We start from the raw sequence: 27832 nt of genomic DNA, 5'->3' as shown, positions 1-27832 counted from the left end.
TATTTCCTGTTCACTCTCCCTAATAAGCTGTAGGTCATTGAGCCGCAGCTCCAGATCCCTAACACAGTCTCTCAGGAGCTGCATTTCGGTGCATCTGGTGCAGATGTGGCCATCTGGGAGTCTGGAAAATTCCCAGGATTTCCACATCCAACACCCAGAGCAAAATAATAACCCTACCGACATGCTCTCTATTCCTCAAAAAAAAATGCAAAGACAAACCAAAGGAATAAGCTCAATGTTATCTGGTCAGCGAGTGACTGGGAGCAGTTACAGAATGAGAACATGGACAAAAGAATTGACCAGTTCTACCTCTTCCCACAGAGGCTGCACTAGAGTGTGTTGGTTAGTGTAATGCTATCACAGCACCAGTGACCCGGGTTCAATTCCTGATGCTGTCCGTTAGGAGATTGTATGTTCTCCCCGTATCTGTGTGGGTTTCCACCGAGTACTGTGGTTTTCTCCACATTCTAAAGACATATGGGTGAGGGTCAGTCAGTTGTGGGCATGGTATGCTGGCGCCACTTGTGGGCTGCCCCCAGCACATCCTTGTAATGTCTGGTCGTTAATGCGAATGACGTATTTCACTGTTTGTTTCGATGTACGTATGACAAATGAAGTTAATCTTCTCTTTCTTCTTGCTAACTACATTAAAGGAGAATATTCCTCCTCCTCAGATATGAGCAGTGTACGTTGCTTCAATTCCTCCGTTGCACTTGTTGACAAAAGTTCAGGAGACTTTTATATTTGTAACTCTGTCAGTGTTTGAAAGGGACTCTCAAGCCTCTTTGTTGGCTTCAGTGACTTAGGCAGATGTCATGATAATACAGACCGTGTGTGCACTGAAATCTAATTGAATTACTTCCCCATCACACTGCTCAGTTCTCCTTTACAGACAGGTAGTCATCTGAAGCCCTGTTGAAAAGATGAAATGCAATCATTCCTGCCACAATGATTTATCAAGGTAAAGTCGAAAGGAATTTAGGAAGATGTGTTCTTCTAGTGGTTAATCAAGCATTTGGCAAGTACAAAGCTGAATATGAAGCCATGTACTGTGAGATCTATCAGCTACAGGGGTACCATTATCTCTCCCGTATCTCCATGAATCACTATCTACTTCCTGACAACACAGATCTGCAGCAGACTTGCCCTCCTCACCGCCATTCTTCGCCAAACTCCAATTAAAATTTGGAAAGGGGTTGATGATTTTACCCAGAGCAAACCACCGTGAGGGTGGACGGGTCCTCATCCATCTCCTCAATCTCTCACATCTGCCCCCAGGGGGCACAGCCCGGTACACTGTTTCAGCTGGCAGGCTAAATGACGTGAGGGGGTGCTGTTAATACGGCACCACTGAGTGAAGGATCTCTTCGACAAAGTCACCGGCCAGGGTGGATGACTTCCTCGAAGAACTACAAGTGGCTACGTATTCGACACCAGGGAGAGCCACCAAGTTGGAGGACATCGGATGTGGTCTTTCCTGGAGAGAGATGGGTGCCGCCAAGCCTCACCAGCTCAAGGCAAAAGAAAGTGCCCCTATGGTGGGTTGCAGGATCTGAACTGAACCGAACCAAAATCAACCCTCTCAGCTGGTTAACTGGAAGATGAGCGCTGCAAGAGCATAGTGGTTAGCACCACACTATTACAGCTCGGTCCGTTCTGGTGTTGGGAGTTCAATTCCAGCACTGCCTTTAAGGAGTTTGGATATTCCTTCCTGTGTGTACGTGGGTTTTCTCCCATCGTCCAAAGACGTACCGGTGAAAAGGTTAATTGGCCATTGTAAATTGTCCTGCGGCCTCTCAATGTCCCCGTTGTGAGATGTGGAAACGGCTAAGGCTGGCCAACAGGTCTGGTGAAGCTGTAGAGGCCAATCCCCTGTACAGTGGATACAATGGATTGCAGAAGCATTGACCAACTCCAACCACACCATCGGCTTTGGACAATGGAGCGTGACGGAGCAATGACAGCATTATGGAATTTTATAACGATGAGACATTACAATGCAACAGATCTAAGCACTGCTCAATGCAATTCTATTATTGCAAACTGTAAATCATACCAGTAACAGCTCACAGGTTAAGGGCAGTCTGAAATATAAATTTGCTGCAAATTTCACATTACAATTTATGGAGAAATCCTCACATTATGAATAAATATCAGCTCCCTATCATTCCTTGCAGAGTTCAAATACTGATGATTGTTTTTAAAATGATAAAGACTCCCTTTTCAGGATCTGTGGGTCCCCAGAAAAACCAGCATTTATTGCATATCCCTAACTGGCCCTTGACAAGGAGATGGTGAGCTGCCTTTGGAACCGGCATGGTCCTAAGACCATAAGACATAGGAGCAGAATTAGGCCATTTGGCTCATTGAGTCTACTCTGCCATTCCATCATGCCTGAGTTATTGTCCCTCTCAATCCCATTCTCCTGTCTTCTCCCCGTAACCTTTGATGCCCTGACTAATCAAGAACCTATCAACCTCCGCTTTAAATATACCCAACGATTTGGTCTCTACAGCCATTTGTGGCAACAAATTCCACAGATTCACCTCCCTCTGGTAAAAGAAATTCCTCTTCATCTCTGTTCTAAATGGAGGTGACCTCAGGTCCTACACTCCCTCCCACTACTGGAAATATCCTCACCACATCTACTCTATTTAGGCCTTTCAATATTTAATAGGTACAAATGAGATTCCCCCACCCCCACAGCTTATTCTTCTGTCCTTCCATAGTGCTCTGGGAGAGGGAGATACGGGATCTGGATTCAGTACATCGATATTTTTCCAGATCAGTATGGGCTGCATTGTGGAGGGGAACCTGCTGGTGGTGGTGTCACAGAGTCATGGAACCATAGAGTCATACAGCAAGGAAACAGGCCGTCCGGCTCTACTCATCCATGCTGGCCAGTGAATGAGCCCCATCTGCAAGGCTGGAGGCCAAAGAAGATAACCTGCCCTGTGTGTGTTCTTCCTGTTTTTTTTAAAGCTTTATTTATAAAGATGAGTCTTGATGAACTGCTTACTCTGTTGCTCGGGACTGAAGTTGATTTATTCGAATCTGGTTCTGTGGGTTCTGGGGTGACTAACGAGCCCAATGTAGGAATGGCAGACTCTTCCAAGATGAGACAGGAGGTGGCAGATGGAGAGGGTTTGGTGGGGAGATAGTGTTTTCATCTATCTCCCCACACTCACACTTACACAGCATTTTTGTCTGCTCTGATCCGCGGATTCCAGGTTGAAAGTTCAAAGTAAATTTATTATTAAAAGACATGTACCTCAGTGGCCGCTTCATTGGGTACCTCCTGTACCTAGTAAGGTGGCCACTGAGTGTATGTTCATGGTCTTCTACAGTTGTAACCCATCCACTTCAAGGTTCAGAGATGCTCTTCTGCAAACCACTGTTGTAACACATGGTTATTTGAGTTACTCTAGCCTAACAGTCAGCTTGAACCACTCACCATTAACAAGGCGTTTTCTCCCACTGAATTGTCACTCACAGGGTATTTTTTGTTTTCACACCATTCTCTGTAAACTCCCAGGAGATGAGCAGTTTTTGAGATACTCAAACCACTTCGCCAGGCACCAACAATCATTCCACGGTCAAAGTCACTTAGATCACATTTCTTCCCCATTCTGATGTTTGGTCTGAACAACAACTGAACCTCTTGACCATGTCTGCATGCTTTGATGCATTGAGTTGCTGCCACATAGATAATTGCATTAACATGAAAGTGTACAAGTATTCCTAATAAAGTAGCCATTGAATGTACTTTACCGTATATGACTTTGAGATTCATCTTGTTGCAAGCATTACATGAAAGACAAAGAAATACAATAGAATCTGCAAAAATATAGAAACAAAGACTAACAACCTATGTGTAAAAGAAGACAAACTCTGCAAATAGAAAATAATACTGAGAATATGAACTGTAAAAAATTCTTTAAAGTGAACCTGTAGATCATTGAATCAGTTCAGAGGAGTGGTGAGTGATGTTATCCCCTTAGGTTCAAGAGCCTGATGGTTGTAAGGTAACAACTGTTCCTGAACCTGGAGGTGTGGAACCTAAGGCTTCTGTATCTCCTCCGGATGGCAGCAGTGAAAAGAGAGTATAGCTTGGGTGGTGGCAGGCTTTGATGATGCTGCTTTCTTGTGACAGTGCTCCTTGCAGATGTGCTTAATATGGGGAGAACTTTGCCTGTGATGGACTGAGCTGTATCCACCACTTTCTGTTGCCTTCTCTGTTCCTTTGGGCAATTGCGTTTCCATATCATTGTTCATAACTGATCAAAGTGGAGCTTATTGTCATCGGCACAAGTCCACGCGTGCACAGATGCAATGAAAAACTTATTTGCAGCAGCATCACAGGCACACATCATCCGATAAGCAGCATTCACAAGACAAATGTTACACAATTTTTACAAAAAAAACCACAATTAGAACAAATAAAAGTCAATTTTAGTGCAAATTGATCATAGTCTTGCTATAGTGAGGTAGTGATGAGGTTTGTGCCAGTTAGTTCAATAACCGAATGGTTGAAGGTAAGTAGCTGTTCCTGAAGCTGGTGCTGCTGGACTTTAGGCAGGGAGCATCCCATCACGGCCTTTTATGGAGACATCAATGCCCAAGAATGGAGAAGTTAATCACAGGCAAAGCCTTCCCACCATTGAGTACATTTGCATGGAACACAGAAACAAGAAAGTAATACCCATCATCAAGGACCCCCACCACTGAGGCCAAGCTCTCTTCTTGCTGCTGTCATCGGGCACAAGCATGGATAATTTCAGTCACCTCAACTCTGAACAGATTCCACAACCTACAGCCTCACTTTCAAGGACTTGTTCTCAGTATTACTTACTTTTATTTGCACAGTTAGCCTTTTGCACAAAAATTAATAAATTCTATTGTATTTCTTTATTTTTTCCGGTATATGCCTGCAAGAAAATGAATCTCAAGATAGCATATGGTGACGCACACGTAGTTTGGTATTATATTAATTATGACTTTGAAGTTGTTTCAGAAATAATCTGTTCACTTTTGGAGGAAATTTGTTCTTCACCCCTCTGAGAGCTTCCAACCATCTCGTCAGAGAGCTTCCGGAGTCTGTTGTTTGAGGAGGACGATGAATACAACACTGATAGCACAGAGCGTTTCACACTGTAGATTTTAGTTCAAGGTCTCAGCTTTGGTTCCTGCACCTGCCTCTTCAATTCAGCTATTTGGAGAAAATGACATGTCTTGTACGAAAATTAATGCAAGCCTCACTGGTACTGTGAGTACAAGGATGCTCCTGAGGGTTTAAAAATTTACAGCTCTTTCATGTCACATCTGGTGGAACAATAGGCCAGATTCCACTCCAGAAAAGGCTAAGGTTAATAGAGCTACTAATTGAGCAGCATCTTGCAGAAGACACACAGTTGCAGATTCTGATTCAAGTTTAGTTATCACATGTACATCAAAACATCAGGGACCCCCACCACCCAGAACATGCTCTCTTCTCTCTGATGCCATCAAGAAAAAGGACTCACACCACCAGTTTCAGGAACAATTATTACCCCTCAACCATCAGCCTTTTGAGGCAAAGGGGATAACTTCACTTGACCCCTCACTAAAATGTTCCCACAACCAATGGATTCACTTTCAAGGACTCTTCATCTCATGTTCTCAATATTTATTGTTTATTTATTTATTATTATTTCTTCTTTTTGTACAATTTGTTGTCTTCTGGTTGAATGCCCTGGTTGGGGGGCCTTTCACTGATTCTGTTTTGATTATTATTCTATAGATTTATTGAGTATGCCCACAAGAAAATGAATTTCAGGGTTGTACATGGTGACATATATGTACTTTGATAATAAACTTACTCTGAAAACATACAGTGAAATGCGTAGCTTGTCTTAACAACTAACACAACATAAGAATGTGCTGGGGCAGCCTGCAAATGTCACCTGCTGTCCTTGAGCCAGTTGGTACATGCTTTTAAGATGGGTAGGTTAGCAAGTCTACGGATGATACCAGATTGGTGGAATTGTGGACAGTGTAAAGGATTATCAAAGAATACAGTGGGATATAGATCAGTTACAGATGTGGGCAGAGAAGTGACAGATGGAATTTAATCTGGGCAAGTGTGAGGTGTTACACTTTGGGAGGTCAAATGAAAGAAGAACACATATAGTTAACAGTACACCCATTAACAGCACTGAGGTACAGAAGGATCTTGGAGTCGAGGTCCATAGTTCACTAAAAGTGGCTTTACAAGTGGATAAGGTATTGAAGAATGCGTGCGGCATTGGTAGGGGTGCTGATGAAGTCATGCTGCAGCAGTATAAAACTTTAGTCTGACCGTACAGCATATTGTCTGCAGCTCTGGTCACCTCATTATAGTAAGCATGTGGAGGGTTGAGACAGGATGCAGAAGAGGTTCACCAGGATGCTGTCTGGATTAGAGAGGAAGGTTATAGGGAAAGGTTGGACAGACTTGGATTGTTCCCCTTAGAGCGAGAAGGCTGAGGGGTGACTGATAGAGGATTTTAAAATGATGAGAAACATAAATGGGGTAGATGGAATATGTTCTCCAGGGTAGAAATGTCAAGCGCCGGAGAACATACTTTTAAGGTTGGCCGGGGCGGGGGGGGGGATTTAAAGTTGTTGTGAAGGGCAAAGTTATTTCTACACAGGGAGTGATAGGTGCTTGGAATGGGTTACTGGAGTAGTACTGGAATCAGGCAATTTGGTAGAGTTTCAGAGGGTTTTAGATAGACACATGAATGTGAAGGGAATGGGGGGATATGGGTTACATAGGAGGAGGACACAGTATAAATTGGCTTCAAGGTCAGCACAATGTTGTGGGCCGAATGGCCTGTCTGGTTTTGTACTGTTCTCTGTTCCAATGAGAGGAGATTTGAGTGAAGTTTATTAAATTCTGACAGAGCCAGACATACTGGATATCAGGAGGATTTTTAACCTCTTGCTTGTGTCCAGAGAGAATTTTACCCCTTGTTTCAGTGTCCACCATGAGGGATCACAATGTCAGGATAGGGAGCAAGCATATGGTACTGAGAAGAGGAGAAGTCCATTCACTAGAGATAGTGACCCCATGAAACCTCTGACCACAAAGAGCTGCCAAACCTCTGACTATAGTTAAAGTTCAAAGTAAATTTATAATCAATTACCTATACTGTATGTCACCATACACAACCAAGATTTGTTTTCTTGAGGGTATACACAGAAAAAGGGGAGAAGGGGAGTTAAAAGACCCAGAGACGGACTTCAATTCTGAATGGATTTGACAGTGTTTCTGTGGCCACAGAGGTGGGCTCAACTGCAACATTTAATAGAAGTTTGGATAGGTATATAGATGGGAGGGGGTTTGGAGGAATATGGTTCAGGTGCAGGTAGATGGGACTAAGCAGACGACATGGTTGACATGGACTAGATGGGCCAAATGCTTTTTTTTTGATGGTGGGGGAGGGAGGACCATTGCTTTGCTGCTGCTTACACGTGGGAGGGGGGGAGCTGGGGGGGGCTTTGGGGTTCTAACATTTAACTGTCATTCATTCTCTGGGGTACTCTTGTTTTTGTGGATGTTTGCGAAGAAAATGAATTTCAGGATGTATATTGTACACATTTCTCTGACGTTAAATGTACCTTTGAAATGGACTGTTACTGTGCTCTATGACTCTATGAATATGACAAAACAGAATCCCGGAGGATGTGTTGCTTCCCGGCTGTTGGGGGCAAGGATACCTCCAAGTGACTGCAGGATCTTCTTGGGGTAAAGTGAACAGCCTATTGTGGTACATATAAATACCAACAACGTAGATTTTCCCCAGGTGCTCTGGTTTCCTCCCACAGTCCAAAGACATACTGGTTAGTAGGTTAATCGATCATTGTAAATTGTCCCCTGATTAGGTTAGGGTAAATCATGGTTGCCGGGGTGGTGCAGCTTGAAGGGCAGTTAAGGCCGACTCCATGCTTTATCGCCAAATAAATAAATAAATACTAATCTCTACAGTTTGGCAACACTAGGACCATGTTGCCCTAAAACAGACTCCGGGTTCCAATTTTTTTTGGTAAAAATTCTGTACAATTTATATTTTGTTTTTGGTGTTTTTCTTGTGAATATAGTGGACCTGACGCCGTGTGCCCATGGTGCTGCTGCAAGTAAGTTTTTCACTGCACCTGTGCAAACATTGACTTGTACATGGACAATAAACTCGACTTTCACATTGAAATAAAAGCTGAATTGATTAAACGTATTAGCTTCCAACATTTGTGAAGGATTTCATCTAATCTATACATAAACTTGAGAAGATAGGAGTAGGATTAGGCCTGATGAAGGGTCTCGGTCTGAGAAAACGACTGTTTACTGCTCTCCAGGGATGTTGCCTGACCTTCTGAGATCCACTAGCAATTTTGTGTGTTGCTCCAAAGGTATAGCTTTGTTATCGGAGAATATAAATACAATGACTCAACCTACTGACATTGAGAATGAGAGTAAATGAGTCCTGGTGTCAGATGGTAACATCTAGTGAACAGCATGTTTACAGAGCAGTGTTGTTCTTTGCTGACCAGACTGGCTGGTATAAAATATAAGTAATACAAATACAACTTACTTCACGCAGAAATACAACACAACTGGTCCTGATTTTTTAGGGAAATCATGCTCTAACACTCTGCGGTCTAACTGCAGCCAGCTGAAGTGTGCCCTGGAAGAAAGAAGCACGGGATTAGTACAGTAAGTCAAAGTCAAAAGTAAGTTTATTATCAAAGTACTTATACACGTAGTGGCCATTTTATTAGTTACCTCCTGTACCTACTGAAGTTGTCATTGAGTGTATATTCATGGTCTTCTGCTGCTGTAACCCAACCACTTCAAGGTTCGATGTGCTGTACGTTCAGAGGTGCTCTTCTGCACACCACTGTTGTAATGGACAGTTCAAGTACCTGTCAGCTTGAACCAGTCTGACCATTTTCCTCTGACCTCTCTCATTAACAGGGTGTCTTCACTCACAGAACTTCCACTCACTGGATGTCTTTTTGTTTTTCACACCATTCTCTATAAACTCTAGAGTCTTGTGTGTGAAAATCCCAGGAGATCAGCAGTTTGTGAGATACTCAAACCACCCCGTCTGGCATCAACAACCATTCCATGGTCAAAGTCACTTAGGTCACATTTCTTTCCCAATCTGATGTTTGGTCTGAACAACAACTGAACCATGTTTATATTTATGTGTTGAGTTGCTGCCACATGACTGGCTGATAGTAACTCACATAACAATGTGTTACAACAGTGGTGTGCAGGAGAGTATCTCTGAGCACACAACATGTCGAACTTCGCGGTGGATGGGCTATTGTAGCAGAAGACCACGAACATACACTCAATGGCCACTTTATTAGATACAGGAGGTACCTAATAAAGTGGCCACTGAGTTTTTCTATGTATGGAACAATCCGTATGGACGTCACGTGAGCAGTTTTGCCCTTTATCTCGGTACATGTGACAACTACCAATCATCAAAATTCTACGCCACAAGCTCGCTCTAGTATTTAGTAAGATCAAAGCCCATCTTGTACTGCAAGAACAGGGCCACACTCAGAATGAGAAGGAGAATCAAGTTTACTGTCACTGACTTATATATCATGGAGTTTGTTGTTCTGCAGCAGCAGTACAATGCAAAGAAATAAAAATGTATAATTACAAAAAATAAGTCATGCAAAAAAAGGAATAGTGAGGTTCAGGGGTTTATGGACTGCTCAGAAATCTTACAGTGGAGGGAAGAAGCTAATCCTAAATCATTGAATAAAGGTAAAAAAAAATTAGCTTTATTTGTCACATGTACAGTGAAACATACAGTGAAATCCATTGTTTGCATCAATAGCCAACAAAGTTCGAGGGGGCCTTTGTGCTGGGGGTAGCCTGCAGGTGTCACCATGCTTCTGGCACCAACATAGCATGCCCACAATTTACTAATCCTAACCCGTACTGGTTTGAAATGTGGGAATAAACCAGAGCACCCAGAGGAAACCCATGCGGTCACATTAAATACTCCTTATAGGCAGAGGTGGGAATTGAAACCCCAATTCTGAGCACTGTAAAGGTTTACACTAATCATTACACCACCACAGCACCCCCTGGTGGATTTATGGTGGATTTTTCCTCACAATCTACCTAGTTATGATCTTGCACCTTATTGTTTACCCAAACCGTACTTTCTCTGTAACTAGTACACTTTATTCTGCTTTGGTATTGTTTTGGGCTGAGACTCTTCATCAGGAAAGCTATCAGGAATTATTCAGTCCTGATGAATGGAGTCGGCTCAAAACGTTGGCACTTATTTCCTCTGCATAGATGCTGCCTGACCTGCTGAGTTCCTCCAGCATTTCCAGCATCTGCATCTGCAGAGAGCTGTGGACACAACTCAGCACATCACAGAAACCAGACATGGCCTCAGTCTATGCTTCTCCTTGCCTCAGTAAAGCAGCCAGCATAATCAAAGACCCCACCTACCTCAGACACACTTTATACTTTTATACTTTATACTTGATTGTCACCAAACAATTGGTACTAGAACTTACAATCATCACAGCGATATTTGATTCTGCGCTTCCCACTCCCTGGATTACAAATATTAAATATTAAAAATATTTAAAATAGTAAAAATTAGTAAATATTAAAAATTTAAATTATAAATCATAAATAGAAAATAGAAAAATGGAAAGTAAGGTAGTGCAAAAAAACCGAGAGGCAGGTCCGGATATTTGGAGGGTACGGCCCAGATCTGGTTTCTCTCTTCCCCCCTTTTCCATTGGGCAGAACAGACAAAAGCTTAAAATAGCAACACAGGCAAAATGCTGGAGGAGCTCAGCAGGTCAGGCAGCATCTATGGAGAGGAATAAACAGTCAGTTTTCGGGCCAAGAATCTTCATCAGGATTCGGAAGAAAGGGAGTAGAAGCTAAGTATAGAATTAAACACAAGAGATTCTGCAGAAGCTGGAAATCGAGAGCAACACATACAAAATACAGGAGGATCTCAGCAGGTCAGGCAGCATTTATGGAGGGGAATAGTCAACATTTCAAGTTGAGACCCTTCATCGGGTCTGATCCAAGATCACGAGTCTCGGTGTGGGGTCTCAGCCTAAAACATCGACTATTCATTCCCCTCCATAGATGCTCTCTGACCTGTTGATTTCCTCCAGCATTTTGTGTGTGCTGCTTTGGCAGAATCTGTAGCGTTTAAGGAAAGCCTGAAAGCATGTACCACTAGGCTCAAAGACAGTTTCTACCCCACTGTTATAAGACTAATAAATAGTGCACTAGTTCAGTAAGATAGACTCTCGACACAATCTACCTCGTCATGATCTTGCACCTTATTGTCTGCCTGCATTGCACTTTCTCTGTAACTGTTCCACTTTATTCTGCACTCTGTTATTGTTCTACCTCACTGCACTGTGTGATGATTTGATCTGTATAAATAAGCAAGATGTTTCTTTTCACTGTACCTCTGTACATGCGACAATAATAAACCAATTCCAATTCCAATAAATAGTTGGAGTCTTTTTCCCAAGGACATACCATGAAGTGAAAGGGGAAAGGTTAAAGGAGATGCACAGGGCAAGTATTTTCTGCAGAGTAGTGGATGCAGAGTGTAGTCATGAGTGCCCTTGGAGTATTCTGTACAGTTCTGGGTGCCCTATCATAGGGAGGATGTTGAGGCTTTGGAGAGGATGCAGAAGAGGTTCAACAGAATGCTGCCTGGATTAGAAGGTATGAGCTAGAAGGAAAAATTGGACAAACCTGAGTTGTTTTCTTTGGAGTGACACAGGCTGAGCAGTGACCTGATAGTTTATAAAATTATGAGAGGTGCAGATATAGGAGACAGACAATATCTTTTCCCCAGGGTCATAATTTTGACCCTATTATAGGGAGGATGTTGAGGCTTTAAAGAGGACACAGAAGAGGTTCACCAGTAACTCTATCAAGTCCTTTCACCATTCAATAGGTTTCAAAGAAGCCACCCCTCATTCTTCTGAATTCTAGTGAATACAGTCCTAGAGCAATCAAACACTCTTCATATGACAAAACGTTTAACCATGGAATCATTTTTGGGAAACTCCTTTGAACCCTCTCCAGTTTCAATACATCCTTTTTAAGGGCCCAAAACTGCTCATAATACTCCAAGTGAGGCCACACCAGTGCTTTATAAAGTCTTAACATTACATCCTTGCTTTTATATTCTAATCCTCTTGAAGTGAATGCTAACATCGCATTTGCCTTTCTTACCACAGACTCAACGTGCAAATTAACCTTTGGAAATCCTGCACAAGGACTTCCAAGTCCCTTTGCTCCTCATTTTTTTGTATTTTCTCTCCATCTAGAAAATAGTCAACCCTTTCATTTCTTCTACCAAAGTGCATAACTGTACACTTATGACACTGTATTCCATCTGCCATTTCTTTGCCCATTCTCCTAATCTGTCTGTCCTTCTGAAGCCTATTTCCTTGAAACTACCTGCCCCTCCACTGATCTTCATATCATCTGCAAACTTTGCAACAAAGCCATCAATTCCATCATCCAATCATTGACACTTAACATAAAAAGAATCAGTCCCAACACAGACCCCTGTGGAATAGCACTAGTCACTGGCAGCCAACCAGAAAAGACTCCCTTTATTCCCACTCTTTGCTTCCTGCCAATCAGCCATTGCTTTACCCATGCTGGAAACTTTCCTGTGCTTGTAGCTTGTTAAGCAGCCTCACGTATGGCACCTTGTCAAAGGCCTTCTGAAAATCCAAATATCACAACATTAACCGATTCTCCTTTGTCTATCCTGCTTGTTATTTCTTCAAAGAATTCCAGCAGATTTGTCAGGCAAGATTTTCCCTTGAGGAAATCATGCTGACTATCACCTATTTTATCATGTGCCTCCAAGTATCCTGAGATCTCATCCTTAATTATTGACTCCAACATCTTCCCAATCACTGAGGTCAGACTAACTGGCCTATAGCTTCCTCTCTTCTGCCTCTCTCTCTTCTTGAAGAGTGAAGTGACATTTGCAATTTTCCAATCTTTTCCAACCATTCCAGAATCTAGTGATTTTTTAAAAACATAGAAATCTACAGCACATTACAGGCCTTTCAGCCCACAATGTTGTGCTGACCATGTAACCCACTCTAGAAGCTGACTAGAATTTCCTTACCACATAGCCCTTTATTTTTCTAGGTTCAATGTACCTATCCAAGAATCTCTTAAAAGACCCTATTGTATCCGCCTCTACCACCTTCACTGACAGTGCATTCCACGCACCCACCACACTCTGTGTGGAAAAACTTACCCCTGACGTCCCCTCGATATCTATTTCCAAGCACCTTAAAACTATGCCCCCTCATGTTAGCCATTTCTGCCTTGGGAAAAAGCTTCTGGCTATCCACATAATCAAAGCCTCTCATCATCTTATACACCTCTGTCAGGTCACCTCCCATCCTCCATTGCTCCAAGGAGAAAAGGCCAAGTTCACTCAACCTATTCTCATAAGGTATTCTGTCCAATCCAGGCAACATCCTTGTAAATCTTGTCTGCACTGTCTCCCTAAAGTATCCACATCCTTCCTGTAATGAGGTGTCTAGAACTGAACACAATATTCCAAGTGGGGTCTAACTAAGGTCTTATATAGCTGTAACATTACCTCAAGGCTCTTGAACTCAATGTCACGGTTGATGAAGGCCAACACACCATATGCCTTCTTAACAACTGTCAACCTGTACAGCAGCTTTAGTGTCTTGCTGATCCTCCACACTGCCAAGCATCTTACCATTAATATTATATTCTGTCTTCAAATTTGACCTACCGAAATGAACCACTTCACACTTAACTGGGTTGAACTCCATCTGCCACTTCTCAGCCTAGTTCTGCATCCTATCAATGATATACTATAAACTCCAGACTATCCACAACACCCTCAACTTTTGTGTTATCAGCAAACTTACTAACCCACCCTTCTACTTCTTCATCCAGGTCATTTATAAAAATCACAAAGAGGAGGGGTCCCAGAACAGATCCCTGCGGAACACCACTGGTCACCGACCTCCATGCAGAATGCGAACCATCTACAACCATCCTTTACCTTCTGTGGGCAAGTCAATTCTGGATCCACAAAGCAAGGTCTCCTTGGATCCCATGCGTTATTACTTTTCGAATGAGCCTCAAATGGGGAACCTTATCAAATGCTTTACTGAAATCCATATACACTACATCCACTGCTCTACCTTCATCAATGTGTTTTGTTACATCCTCAAAGAATTCAATCAGGTTTGTAAGGCCTGACTTGCCCTCGATGAAGCTATGCTGACGATCTGTAATCAGATTATGTCTCTCCAAATGCTCATAAGTCCTGCCGCTCAGGATCTTCTCCGACAACTTGCCCACCACTGAAGAAAGACTTACTGATTTTCCTGAAAGATCATTACTAATGCCTCCACAACCTCTTCAGCCACCTCTTTCAGAACCCTGAGGTGTACACCATCTGGTCAAGGTGACTTATCTACCTTCAGACCTTTCAGTTTCCCAAGAACCTTCTCTCTAATGTAATGGTAACTTCAGACACTTCATGACCCCTGACACCTGGAACTTCCACAGTGAAGACTGATGCAAACTATTTATTCAGTTTGTCTGCTATTTCCTTGTCACCCATTATTACCTCTCCAGCATTGTTTCCCAATGGTCTGATATCCACTCTCACCTCTCTTTTACACTTTGTGTATCTGAAGAAACTTCTGGTATCCTCTTTAATATTATCGGCTAGCTTACTTTCGTATTCCATCTTTACTTTCTTAATTATTTTTTTAGTTGCCTTCGGATAATTTTTAAAAGCTTTCAAAGGCTTCCTAACTTCACACTAATTTTTGCTGTATTGTATTCCCGCTCTTTGTCATTTATGCTGCTTTTGACTTCTCTTGTTAGCCACGGTTGTGTCATCTTGCCTTTAGAATACTTTAGAATACAGAGGGAGAAAAAGGAGAGTGAGAGAAAGAATGTTCCAACCTGATGGCATGAACATCGACTTCTCTAACTTCCGCTAATGCCCCACCTCCCCCTTGTACCTCATCTGTTACTTATTTTTATACACACATTCTTTCTCTCACTCTCCTTTTTCTCCCTCTGTCCCTCTGACTATACCCCTTGCCCATCCTCTGGTTCCCCCCCCCCCCCCGTCTTTCTTCCCGGACCTCCTGTCCCATGATCCTCTCGTATTCCCTTTGCCAATCACCTGTCCAGCTCTTGGCTCCATCCCTCCCCCTCCTGTCTTCTCCTATCATTTTGGATCTCCCCCTCCCCCTCCCACTTTCAAATCTCTTACTAACTCTTCCTTCAGTTAGTCCTGACGAAGGGTCCCGGCCTGAAATGTCGACTGTACCTCTTCCTAGAGATGCTGCCTGGCCTGCTGCGTTCACCAGCAACTTTGATGTGTGTTGCTTGAATGTCCAGCATCTGCAGAATTCCTGTTGTTTGCATTTGAATTAGTTGGTTGATTTGTGAAGTATCGTGTGCTTCTTGGAGTGCAACATCAAGTACACGTTAAACAAATACACGCACAGGCATCTTCGCTGTGTGGGCCACTTCCTCAGAACGAAGACCATCATCCTCGACCTCGAGGGATAGCCACGACGACGACGACAATATATCCTGTGTCTTCCGAACTGCTTTCAGAAATTCCAGTCATTGCTGTTCTGCCGTCATCCCTGCCAGTGTTCTCTTCTAATCAGTTCTGGCCATCTCCTCCCTCATGCCTCTGTAATTCCCTTTATTCCACTGTAATACTGATACATCTGACTTTAGCTTCTCCTCCTCAAATTTCAGGGTGAATTCGATCATATAATGATCCCTTGTCCCAACCGGTTAGTAGGTTAATTGTTCATTGTAATTTGTCCTGTATTAGGTTAGGATTAACCAGGGTTGTGGGGTTGCTGGTGCGGCACAGCTCAAAGGTCTGGAAGGGTCCACTCTGCACTGTATCACTAAAGTAAATAAATAAATAAATAATAAAAAAAAACAAAATTGCAATGGAGATACCGAATGTTGCAATTACAAGGCAAATTTTGAAGTCATTACTGCAATTTACATAATTTTCATGCATCATCTATTTTGTTTGAAACCTCACTCTGAATGTTATAACCCAATAAAATTTAAAATGATGAATGCTTGTTTCTCTAAAAGCCATCTCAGTGGTTCATTTGGTTGTTCTCTCGTGCTGACTAGCAGCTGTTTACATTGAAAACACTCACGTTATAAACACAGTTTCAATGCCAAATGTTGTTGTAAAGACTTGACGGGTGTAGGAGGATTTTAATAAAGCATGCACTGCTGGATTGGAATGGAATTGGTTTATTATTGTCACATGTACCAAGATACAGTGAAAAGTTTGTCTTGTATATTGTTCAAAGAGATCAAATCATTACACAGTGTATTAGGGTAGAACAAGGTAAAACAATAACAGAATATAGCGTAAAAGTTACCAAAAAAGTGCAATGGCGGTAAACTATAAAGTGCAAGATCATTAAGAGGTGAGGCCAAAAGTCCACATTATCATATAAGAGGTCTGTTCAAGAGTCTGATAAAAGTGTCTTTGAGCCTGGTGGTATGTGCTTTTGTAACTTGTGCCTGATGGGAGAGGGGAGATGAGAGAACCTCCATGGTGGGTGGGGTCTTTGATTATGCTGTCTGCTTTACCGAGGTAACGAGCAGTATAGACAGAGTCCATGGAGGGCAGGCTGATTTCGTGATGTGCTGATTTGTGACCTCAACCCCCTGCAGTTTCTCGTGGCCTTGGGCAGAGCAGTTTCTGTCCCAAGCCATGATGCACCCAGATAGAATGCTTCCATCGATAAAAATTGATAAGGGTTGATGGAGACATTTTGAATATCTTTAGCCTCCTGAGGAAGTAGAGGCATTGGAGAGCCTCTACTTGGCCGTGAATCAACATCCCTCCAGGATGTTAATTGGGACTTTATTCAAAGTAAATTTTATTATCAAAGTACATATATGTCACCACATTTTCATTTTCTTGTGGGCATATTCAGCAAATCTATAGTATAGTAACTATAACAGGATCAATGAAAGATCAACCAGAGTGCAGACGACAACAAACTGTGATGCTCCTGTACTTTCTACCTGAAGGCAGCAGCAAGAAGAGAGCCTGAGCTGGGTGGAGGGGAGCCTGATGATAGTTGCTGCTTTCCTATGACAGTGTTTCATGTAGATGTGCTCAATGGTGGGGAGGGCTGATATACTGGACCATATCCACTATTTCTTGCCAGATTTTCTCTTCAAGGGCATTGATGTTTCCATTCCAGGCTGTGATGCAGACAGTCATAGACTGTCCACTACACATTGATACACGTTTGACAAAGTTGAAGCTGTTTTATACCCTGGAGTGCAGGAGATTTTTGGCTGACCTTATCAAAATGTATAAGATCATAAATGCAAACAGTCTTTTTCCCAGGGAACTAAAAACTTGAGGGCATAGGTTTGAGGTGACAGGAGCAAGATTTAAAAAGGACATGATCGCAACGCCCAGAGGGTGGTGGGTATGTGAGCTGAGCTGCCAGAACAAGTGGTTGAGGCAGGTATAAGACTCAAATAATATTCAACAGACACTTGGATACGCACATGGATATGAAGGGAGTTCCTATTCGAGCAGTTTAAATTCCTGGGAGCGCACATCTCACTTAACCTCTCATGGTCCCAGAACATATCCTCCACAATCAAGAGAGCTCACCAATGCCTCTCCTTTCTGAGGAAGCTGAAGAGAGCTGGTCTATGTACATCCATACTCACGTCATTCTACAGATCTGCAGTATAGAGAGCATCCTAACAAGCAACATGGCATGGAAACTGCACTGCAGCGGACAGGGAGACTCTACAACGGGAATTAAAACTGCCCAGCACATCACCGGCACTAGCCTACCCGCCATCATGGACATAGATACAGAAAGGTTCAGGAACAGGGCCAATAACATCATGAAGGATCCCACCCACCCTAGCTATGGACTGTCTGTCCCATTCCCATCAGGGAGGAGGCTATGTAGCATCCATGCTATGACAATGAAACTCAAAAACAGTTACTTTCCCCAAGCAGTAAGGTTGATCAACACTTCCACCCACTACCACTACATCCAAATCAGCCACTTTATCATTTCCTGTCAGAGTCACTTATGTTCATATATTCCAGCACCTTCAGACCATAAGACATTGGAGCAGAATTAGGCCATCAGGCCCATCGAGTCTGCTCCGCCATTCAATCATGGCTGATCCTTTTTTCTTTCTCCTCCTCAACCCCAGTTCCCAGCCTTCTCCCTGTAACCATATAACCATATAACAATTACAGCACAGAAACAGGCCATCTCGGCCCTACTAGTCCGTGCCGAACTCTTACCCTATCCTATTCCCACCGACTTGCACTCAGCCATAACCCTCCATTTCTTTCCTGTCCATATATCCATCCAATTTAACTTTAAACAACAACATAGAACCTGCCTCAACCACTTCTGCTGGAAGCTCATTCCACACAGCTACCACTCTCTGAGTAAAGAAGTTCCCCCTCATGTTACCCCTAAACTTTTATCCTCTAATTCCCAACCCATGCCCTCTTGTTTGAATCTTCCCCATTCTCAATGGAAAAAGTCTAACCATGTCAACCCTATCAATCCCCCTCATAATTTTAAACACCTCTATCAAGTCTCCCCTCAACCTTCTACGCTCCAAAGAATAAAGACCTAACTTGTTCAACCTTTCTCTGTAACTTAGGAGATGAAACCCAAGCAACATTTTAGTAAACCTCCTCTGTACTCTCTCAATTTTATTGACATCTTTCCTATAATTCGGTGACCAGAACTGTACACAATACTCCAGATTTGGCCTTATCAATGCCTTATGCAAATTCAGCATTACATCCCAACTCCTATACTCAATGCGCTGATTAATAAAGGCTAGCAAACCAAAAGCTTTCTTCACCACCCTATCCACATGAGGTTCCATCTTCAGGGAACTACACACCATTATTCCTAGATCCCTCTGTTCTAAAGCACTCTTTAATGCCCTACCATTTACCATGTATGTCCTATTTTGATTAGTTCTACCAAAATGTAGCACCTCACATTTTTCAGCATTAAATTCCATCTGCCATCTTTCAGCCCACTCTTCTAACTGTCCTAAATCTCTCTGCAGTTTTGAAAACCTACCTCATCATCCACAACACCACCTATCTTAGTATCATCTACATACTTACTAATCCAATTTACCACCCCATCATCTAGATCATTAATATATATTACAAACAACATTGGACCCAGTACAGATCCCTGAGGCACACCGCTGCACACCGTCCTCCAATCTGACAAACAGTTATCCACCACTACTCTCTGGCGTCTCCATCTAGCCATTGCTGAATCCATTTTACTACTTCCATATTAATGCTTTTGATACCATGTCCAATCAAGAACATATCAATCTCTGCCTTAAATACACCCAACGACCTGGCCTCCACAGCTGCATGTGGCAACAAATCTCCCAAATTCAGCACCCTTTAGCTAAAGAAACTTCTCAGCATCTCTGTTTTGAACGGGCGCCCCTCTATCCTGAGGCTGTGCCCTCTTGTCCTAGACTCCACCACCATGGACAACATCCTTTCCACATTTACTCTGTCTCGGCCTTCAATGTTCAAAAGGTTTCAATGAGATCCCCCCTCAGACTTCTGAATTCCAGCGAGTTCAGACCCAGAGCCATCAAATGTTCCTCATATGATAACCCTTTCATTCCTGGAATCACCTTTGTGAAATTTATGTACATACAATCAGCCTATGCTGTTGTTATTCCTCTCCGTGCCTCGTGGTGGATCAGGTGGCAACCTTGCTGTTTCTTTAGCATTTCTGTCTGTTTTTTATGGGGCTGATTTGCTAGCTCGACTCTCAACCCAGCACGGATGGAAAGCATGCAAGGAACCGGCCGGATTCCAACCTGGGACCACTTGCCTCGAAGTCCAGTGCGGATGCCGCTACACCACCGGTCAGCAATCAGTCCATATACATAAGCTAATCTTTCGTATATGTGGCCACACTCAATAGTTTCTTTTACATTGTGCTCTACAGGATTGCCTTTATATTTACATTTCTTGTGTTCTTTATACTTACTGTGCTTTTTATGCTGTATCGGATCCGGAGTAACACTGATTTTGTTCTCCTTTACACTAATATACTGAAGAATGGCAATAAACAACCTTGATTCTTGAGAGAGGTAGATGCTAAACATGGGCAGATAGGATGAGCTTGCATGGACGAGTTGGGCCTAAGGGCCTGTTTCCATACTGTAACACTCCTTCACTATACTCTCTCAACCACCTCTGGCTGAAACAGGTTGACTGATAAACTGTTTGTGACATCCTGTACACAGAGTACATCACAGGTAAAGTCTTCCCCTGAACTGAGCACATCTACAAAGAGCCCTGTCGCAGGAAATCACCATCCATCATTATGGACCCCACTATTCAGACCACGCTCTCTTCTCACTGCTGCCATCAGGAAGGAGGTACAGGAGCCTCAGGACCCACACCACCAGGATCAGGAACAGTTTTTACCCCTCAACCTTCAGGCTCTTGAACCAGAGTGGATAACTTCACTTATTTCAACACTGAACTGATTCTACAACCTTTGGACTCACTTCCAAGCACTCAACAACTCAAGTTCCCAATATTATTTACTACTTATGTACTTATTATTATTATTTTGTTTTTATTTTTGTATTTGCACAGTTTGTTTTCTTTTGTACACTGGTTGTTTGTCCATCTTTCTGTGTAGTTTTTCATTGATCCCATTGTATTTCTTTGTTCTACTGTGAATACCTGTAAGGAAATGAATCTCAGGGTAGTAGATGGTGACATATATGTTCTCTGATAATAAGTTTATTTTGAACTTTTGAACTTTGGGAGCCACTCCTCGTTTTTCACACTTCACATCAATGCACTGTATTTAAAGTTGCACATTTTGAAGTCAGTTTTTGGATAGAATTCCTCTGACAGTTTTGTGAGACATGCTGGCATTGCAAGTCCCACTTGTTCTCTGTTTTATCTTTTGTGATTTTAATTACTCTCTCCAGATGTAAAATTAATAATAGATAGTGTTTTTTCTCTCTGAGAAGTGCTTGATTAGAGGAACCGCTCCTGAGCAGTGGAGTATTCATCTATAAAAAGTTGAGAGGTAATTATGTGAGGATTCCTACGAGAGCATTTCCTTCTACAATTCACTCTGATAGTTCCTGAGTTTCACAGCTTTATCAACCTCACTACACAGGAGATAAATGGTGGCCTGGTATCTCCTTCCACAACTCCTGGAATCTGCTTTCCCAATCCTGAGAGCCAGATCCCTCTGCCAGGTTTTCTAACACAGTTACAGACAAGTCCATGGTAGTGCAAGCGGTGGTCTGTGGGTGATTGGAGGAATGTATGGGGGGGATGTCAGAAATAAGTCTCTGACATAGAGAGTGGTGGGTGTGTGGCACACATTGCTAGGAATGGTGGTAGAGGCACTTACATTAGGGATATTTAAGAAGCTCTTAGATAGGCACATGGATGATAGAAGAATGGAGGGCTATGTAGGAGGAAAGGTTAGATTGATCTCTGAGTAGGTTAAAAGCTCGGCACATCATTGTGGGTTGAAGGGCCTGTACTGTGATGGTTCGTGTTCTGTGTAACACGTGTCAGCTCGTCCACAAACATTGGCGGGTCCAAAGGACAGTGCAAAATGGATCCCCTCCTCAGTCTTGGGAGTATCATTGGAGAACAGGGTCAGGAGTAGGCCACTTGGCCCCACAACAATGCCCCATCATTTGATAAGATCATAGCTGTTAACAATTCTTCTGCCTCAGTACCTCTTATACAGAAGACCACAACACTGGAAGAGTTGTTGGTTCCATGATGTTGTGCTAATCTTGATGCTGACTTAAAGTCCTGTGTATTATCCACCTCCCTGATTCCCTTCATATTCATGTCTACTTATTTCAGGTGGTAGGGTGGAGATCTGTCTCTACCAAAGAAGGTGGAAGGCGCTCGTTCCCTCTGCTAGTCTGCAGGTCACCCTTGGGCAAGGTGTAGCACCTGCTTAACCCCTTGACCAGGGCCACGTAAAGTCACAAAAATGCCATTCCCTATTCTCAGTTCCTCCGACTCCGCTGCATCTGCTCCGAGGATGAGGTTTTCCGTTCCAGGACATCTTAAGTGTCCTCTTTCTTTAGGGATCATGGTTTCCCTTCTGCTGTCATCAATGACGCCCTCACCCGCATCTTCTCCATTTCCCGCACTTCGGCTCTCACCCCATCCTCCCGCCACCACAACAGGGACAGAGTTCCCCTTGTCCTCACCTACCACCCCACCAGCCTCCGGATCCAGCACATTATCCTCCGCAACTTCCGCCACCTTCAACAGGACCCCACCACTAAGCACATCCTTCCCTCTCCACCCCTCTTTGCTTTCCGCAGGGATCGGTCCCTCCGCGACTCCCTGGTCCACACGTCCCTCCCCACGGATCTCCCACCTGGCACTTATCCCTGTAAGCGCAAGTACTACACCTGTCCCTACACCTCCTCTCATGCCACCATTCAGGGCCCCAAACAGTCCTTCCAAGTGAGGCAACACTTCACTTATGAGTCTGTTGAGGTCATCTATTGCATACGGTGCGCCCGGTGCAGCCTCCTCTACATCGGTGAAACCGGACGCAGCCCCTTGGTATGAACATAGAATTCTCCAACTTCCAGTAATTCTCTCCCTCTCCCTTCCCCTATCCCTATGTCACTCTGCCCCCTCCCCCAGCTTCCTATCACCTCCCTTATGGTTCTGCCTCCTTCTACTACCCATTGTGTTTTCCCCTATTCTTTCTTCACCTTTCCTGCCTATCATTTCCCTGCCTCCCTTCCCCCACCCCTTTATCTTTCCCCTTACTGGTTTTTCACCTGGAACCTACCAGCCTTCTCCTTCCCACACTCCCCCCCACCTTCCTTATACGTCCTCTGCCCCTTCCCTCTACTGTCCTGACGAAGGGTTCTGGCCCGAAACGTCAACCGATCTTTTCCATGGATGCTGCCTGACCTGCTGAGTTCCTCCAGCGTGTTGTGAGTGTTGCCTCCATGTAGTCATGGAAGCAGGTGGTGGATAGTCATATGAGCAGCTGGTGCATGTCACAAGTCCTAGTTATGTGATCACTGACACCAGGCAGACAATCTCTGAAGAGTATTGATAAAGACAGTGCCCAGAAGAAGCAATGGCAAACCATTTCTGTAGAAAAATTTGCCAAGAACAATCATGGTCACAATGATCGTCATACGGCATGGGACATAATGATGATGATGATGATTTAAAAGCCTCTTAGACACCACCAGACAGCCTGCTTACACTACTATCCCCAGTAACCGATTCCAGGCACCTGTGTGAAAAACAACTTGCCCCTCACATGGTCTTTAAACTTCCCTTCTCTAACCTTAAATGGTACGTCCTCTGGTGTTTGATATTTCAACCCTGGAGAAAAGATTCTGAATGCTTATCCTATCTATGCCTCTCATCATTTTGAAAACCATTATCTCCCCTCAGCCTCTGGCGCTGCAGAGAAAACAATTTAAATTTGTCCAACCTCTCCTCATAGCACTACTCTCTAATCCAGTCAGTATCCTAGTAAACCTCCTCTGTACTCTCTCCACAATCTCCACTTCCTTCCTATAATATGGCAACCAGAACTGTATGCAATACTTCAAGGGCACACAGAGTGCACATTCTGTCGGCACCCATCACTCTTTGCAGTAAAGACTTGCCCTGAACATCTCCTTTAACCTTTTCTTGTTCACCTCAAGCTACATTCTCTGGTATGTGAATGTTCCATCCTTGGGAAAAAGACTCCAGCTACTTACTGGAATTTACTATAGTGACATCTTCTCTGAGGATCATCACCTTGTAGTGGTGGAGGGGCTTGTGAGTTTTTGAGATACCGAGAGCAACATTGTCTGGTGTTTAGCTCCTGGTAGGGTTGCCCATGGCAGTAAGGTCAAGGGGGAAGTTCTAGATAAAGAGCAATCCAACCAAAACCTTAACAGTGGAGTTGATGGAAGATGATGACACATCACAATGGCAGTGAAGGCAGAGGAAGGCTGCAGCAGTGAGGTCATCTTGCAATGCACGCCACTGGACTGATTCTAATCTGTCAAGGACTGTACACGTTAAACAAAGTCAGGCACAGGCATTCTCCATTAAGGGAATCCACCATAACATCCCAGATTAATTCTTGTGGCAAAAGGGGGCAGGGTTGTGCCTAGATCAGCCTCTACAGCCACCTGAAGACCCACCAATACACAACCCCTTGGAAGAACATCATACTCAACTCAAATGATCAGATTGCAATTATTGTCACATCCACCAAGATATGTACAGTGAAAAGCTTGCCTTGCATACTGTTCATACAGATCAGATCATTACACAGAGCATTAAGGTAAAACAATAACAGAACGCAGAATAAAGTGTGCTATATGTGAGCTGTGACTCCGTGGTCCCAGTTTGTCTCACTATATTTCACTATGTACTATAGTAACAGCTGACCGTTGTTGGCTGAGAAATGTCTTGTATCACAAAATAGATCACGTCTCCTTTACTTAAACTCCCATGGGGAAGTTTTTAGCATAATTTCCACGATGCCATTTCAAATAACAGTTTCTACTGTGTGACATCGAAATTAGGCTTTATAAACATTTATTTAATGAGCTAAGTATATTAACATAAACTGTATACTATTGTTTGACAAACAGCTTGGCAGAAGCAATTAAGGTTTTTCAAGAATGCTTTGAAAGCATTTTACATAAACATATATTGCACTTGTTTTTTGGCTAGTACGTCTGGATAGTGACGATGAAGGCTGTCATTGTGGGAACAGAGAGAGAGAGGTGCATTATATCTGATGGGATAACAGCTGAACCCTTGTCACTGAAACCTACTGTATATCTATTGTCAAACAGTGATTTGGAGGCATCTTGGGTTGGGTCATATGGCAAACCATTGTGAATCAAATAAAGTCAACTTACTTGAAGAAATATGGAGGGCAAACAGAACTATATCGCAACTACAGCATCTTCTGCTGATTAGAGCAGGCAAAGTTTGAAGGCACAATGTAATGACTTTGAGTATTGACAAAAAATGATGCGCTTGAAATCTCCTCAGTTACTTAGCAATGCTGTCACTGGGTATGCACAAGGTCTGAAGTTTAAGAGCATCAATGCACAATACTGCTGAAGAAGGTTCTTTAGATCACTATCAAACACCAATGTTGGGATCAATCCTTTGCCTTTTCCTTAAATGCCTGCAAGGGCCTCATTATTGCTATTTTGCCCTCTCGAACCACACTCCCTCACCCCAGTGAGTTGCTGCCACATGGTTGGCTGATTAAATATTTGGGTTAATGAGGTGTACAGGTGTACCTAATAAAGTGGCCTCTGAGTGTAATCCCTGGAGCTGGTTTCACATTTGGCCAGATTCTGCCTGATGTGAGCATCTGACTTTTATCCTCCCTGGTGCCAGGGTCTGTGATGTCTTGGATCGAGTTCTCAGTATTCTCAGGAGGGAGGTGAGCAGCCAGATGATGTGGTCCATGTAGGGACCAATGACATGGATAGGAAGGAAGAGGAGGTCCTGCAAAGAGAGCTTAGGGAGTTAGGTGCAAAGTTGAAGGACAGGACCTCCAGGGTTGCAATCTCAGGATTGCTACCCGTGCCACATGCTAGTGAGGCTAGAAATAGGAAGATAATGCAGCTAAATATTTGGCTAAGGAGATGGTGCAGGAGGGAGGGCTTCATGTTTCTGGACAATTGGGCTTTGTTCCAGGGAAGGTGGGACCTGTTCCGATGGGATGTTTTGCACCTGAACTGGAGGGGGACAAACATCCTTGCGGGTAGATTTGCTAGTGCTGCTCCGTTGGGGGGGGGGGTGGTTTAAACTAGATTTGCAGGGGGAGGGGACCCAGAGAGTTAGAGCAGATAGTGAGCTGGAGGAGGATAAAGGTCATGCCAGGACTGCATGTATAGACAGAAATCAAAAGTTTGTACGTGACAGAAATGTTCTCAGGTGCATCTATTTCAATGCAAGGAGTATTGTAGGTAAAGCAGATGAGATTAGGGCATGGATTAGCATGTGAGATTATGACACTATTGCTATTAGTGAGACTTGGTTGCAGGAGGGGCAGGACTGGCAGCTTAATGTTCTGGGATTCTGTTGTTTCAGATGTGATAGAGGGGGAGGGATGAAAGGTGGAGGAGTAGCATTACGAGTCAGGGAAAATATCACAGCTGTGAGTAGACAGGATAGCCCAGAGGGCTTGTCTACAGAGGCCATATGGGTGGAGCTGAGGAACAGGAAAGGTGTGACGACACTAATAGTGTTGTATCATAGACTGCCCAATAGAGGGAATCGGAGGAGCAGATCTGTAGAGAGGTAGCAGACTAATGTAAGAAACAGGAAGTTGTAATAGTAGGGGATTTTAACTTTCCACATATTGACTGGGACTCCCACACTGTGAAAGGGCTAGATGGCTTGGAGTTTGTCAAATGTGTTCAGGAAAGTTTTCTAAATCAATATATAGAGGTCTTCGAGAGAGGATGCAATACTTGATCTCCTATTAGGGAACCAGACAGGTCAGGTGACAGAAGTATGTGTAGGCAAACATTTTGGGTCCAGTGACCATAATGTCATTAGTTTCAAGTTAATTATGGATAAGGATAGGTCTGGTCCTCGAGTTGAGGTTTCTAAATTGGAGAAGGGCCAATTTTGTGGAAATGAGAAAGGATCTAGGAAGAGTGGATTGGGATAAGTTGTTTTCTGGCAAGGATGTGTTCAGTGAGTGGAAGGCCTTCAAAGGAGAAATTTTGAGAGTGCAGAGTTTGCTTGTTCCTGCCAGGATTAAAAGCAAAGTTAATAGGCATAGGGAACCTCGGTTTTCAAGGGATATTGGCGATCTGGTTAAGAAAAAGAGAGCGGTGTATAGCAGGTATAGGCAACAAGGAACAAATGAGGTACTTGAAGAATATAGAAAATGTAAGAAAATACTGAAGAAGGAAATCAGGAAGGCAAAAAGAAGACGTGGTTGCTTTGGCAGATAATGTGAAGGTAAACTCGAAGGGTTTCTACAAGTATGTTAAGAGTAAAAGGATAGTAATGGATAAAATTGGTCCCCTAGAAGATCAGAGCGGTCATCTATGTGTGGAGCCTCACGAGCTGGGGGAGATCTTGAACAGTCTTTTTTGCATCAGTGTTTACTCGGGAAACTGGTATAGTGTATATGGAAGGAAGGGAAATAAGCAGTAGTGTCATGGAACATATAGAGATTAAAGAGGAGGAGATGCTTGCTGCCTTACAGCGAATAAAGGTAGATAAATCCCCCGGGCCTGACATGATATTTCGTTGGACCTTGAGAGAGACTAGCGTAGAAATTGCAGGGGCCCTGGCAGAAATATTTAAGATGTCCTTAGTCATGGGTGCGGTGCCGGAGGATGGAGGGTAGCTTATGTTGTTCTGTTGTTTAAAAAAGGCTCCGAAAGTAAACCAGGTAATTACAGGCCAGTGACCCTGACATCAGTAGTAGGTAAACTATTGGAAGGTGTTCTGAGAGATCGGATATACAAATATTTGGACAGTCAAGGGCTGATTAATGAAAGTCAGCACGGTTTTGTGTGTGGTAGATTGTGTTTAACGAATCTTGTAGAGTTTTTCGAGGAGGTTACCAAGAAAGTAGGTGAAGGAAAGGCTGTGGATGTTGTCTACATGGACTT

The 27832-nt window shown here is 43.3% G+C and overlaps 1 protein-coding gene across 5 annotated transcripts in view; it reads right to left on the bottom strand.

Moving 5' to 3' along the window:
• Positions 1 to 27832, bottom strand: part of frmd4a (FERM domain containing 4A) — a 384495-nt gene that overhangs the window by 162667 nt on the left and 193996 nt on the right. For all 5 annotated transcript variants that reach the window (XM_072241726.1, XM_072241724.1, XM_072241723.1 and 2 more), the window contains exon 4: positions 8610 to 8702. In XM_072241726.1, coding sequence (XP_072097827.1) covers positions 8610 to 8702 — 93 coding nt within the window. The remainder of the gene's footprint in view (positions 1 to 8609; positions 8703 to 27832) is intronic.

Source organism: Mobula birostris, chromosome 23 (assembly GCF_030028105.1).
Source record: "Mobula birostris isolate sMobBir1 chromosome 23, sMobBir1.hap1, whole genome shotgun sequence".
NCBI classification, from domain to species: domain Eukaryota; kingdom Metazoa; phylum Chordata; class Chondrichthyes; order Myliobatiformes; family Myliobatidae; genus Mobula; species Mobula birostris.
Note: the sequence above shows the minus strand (reverse complement) of the source record. Positions and strands in the feature narration are given on the sequence as shown.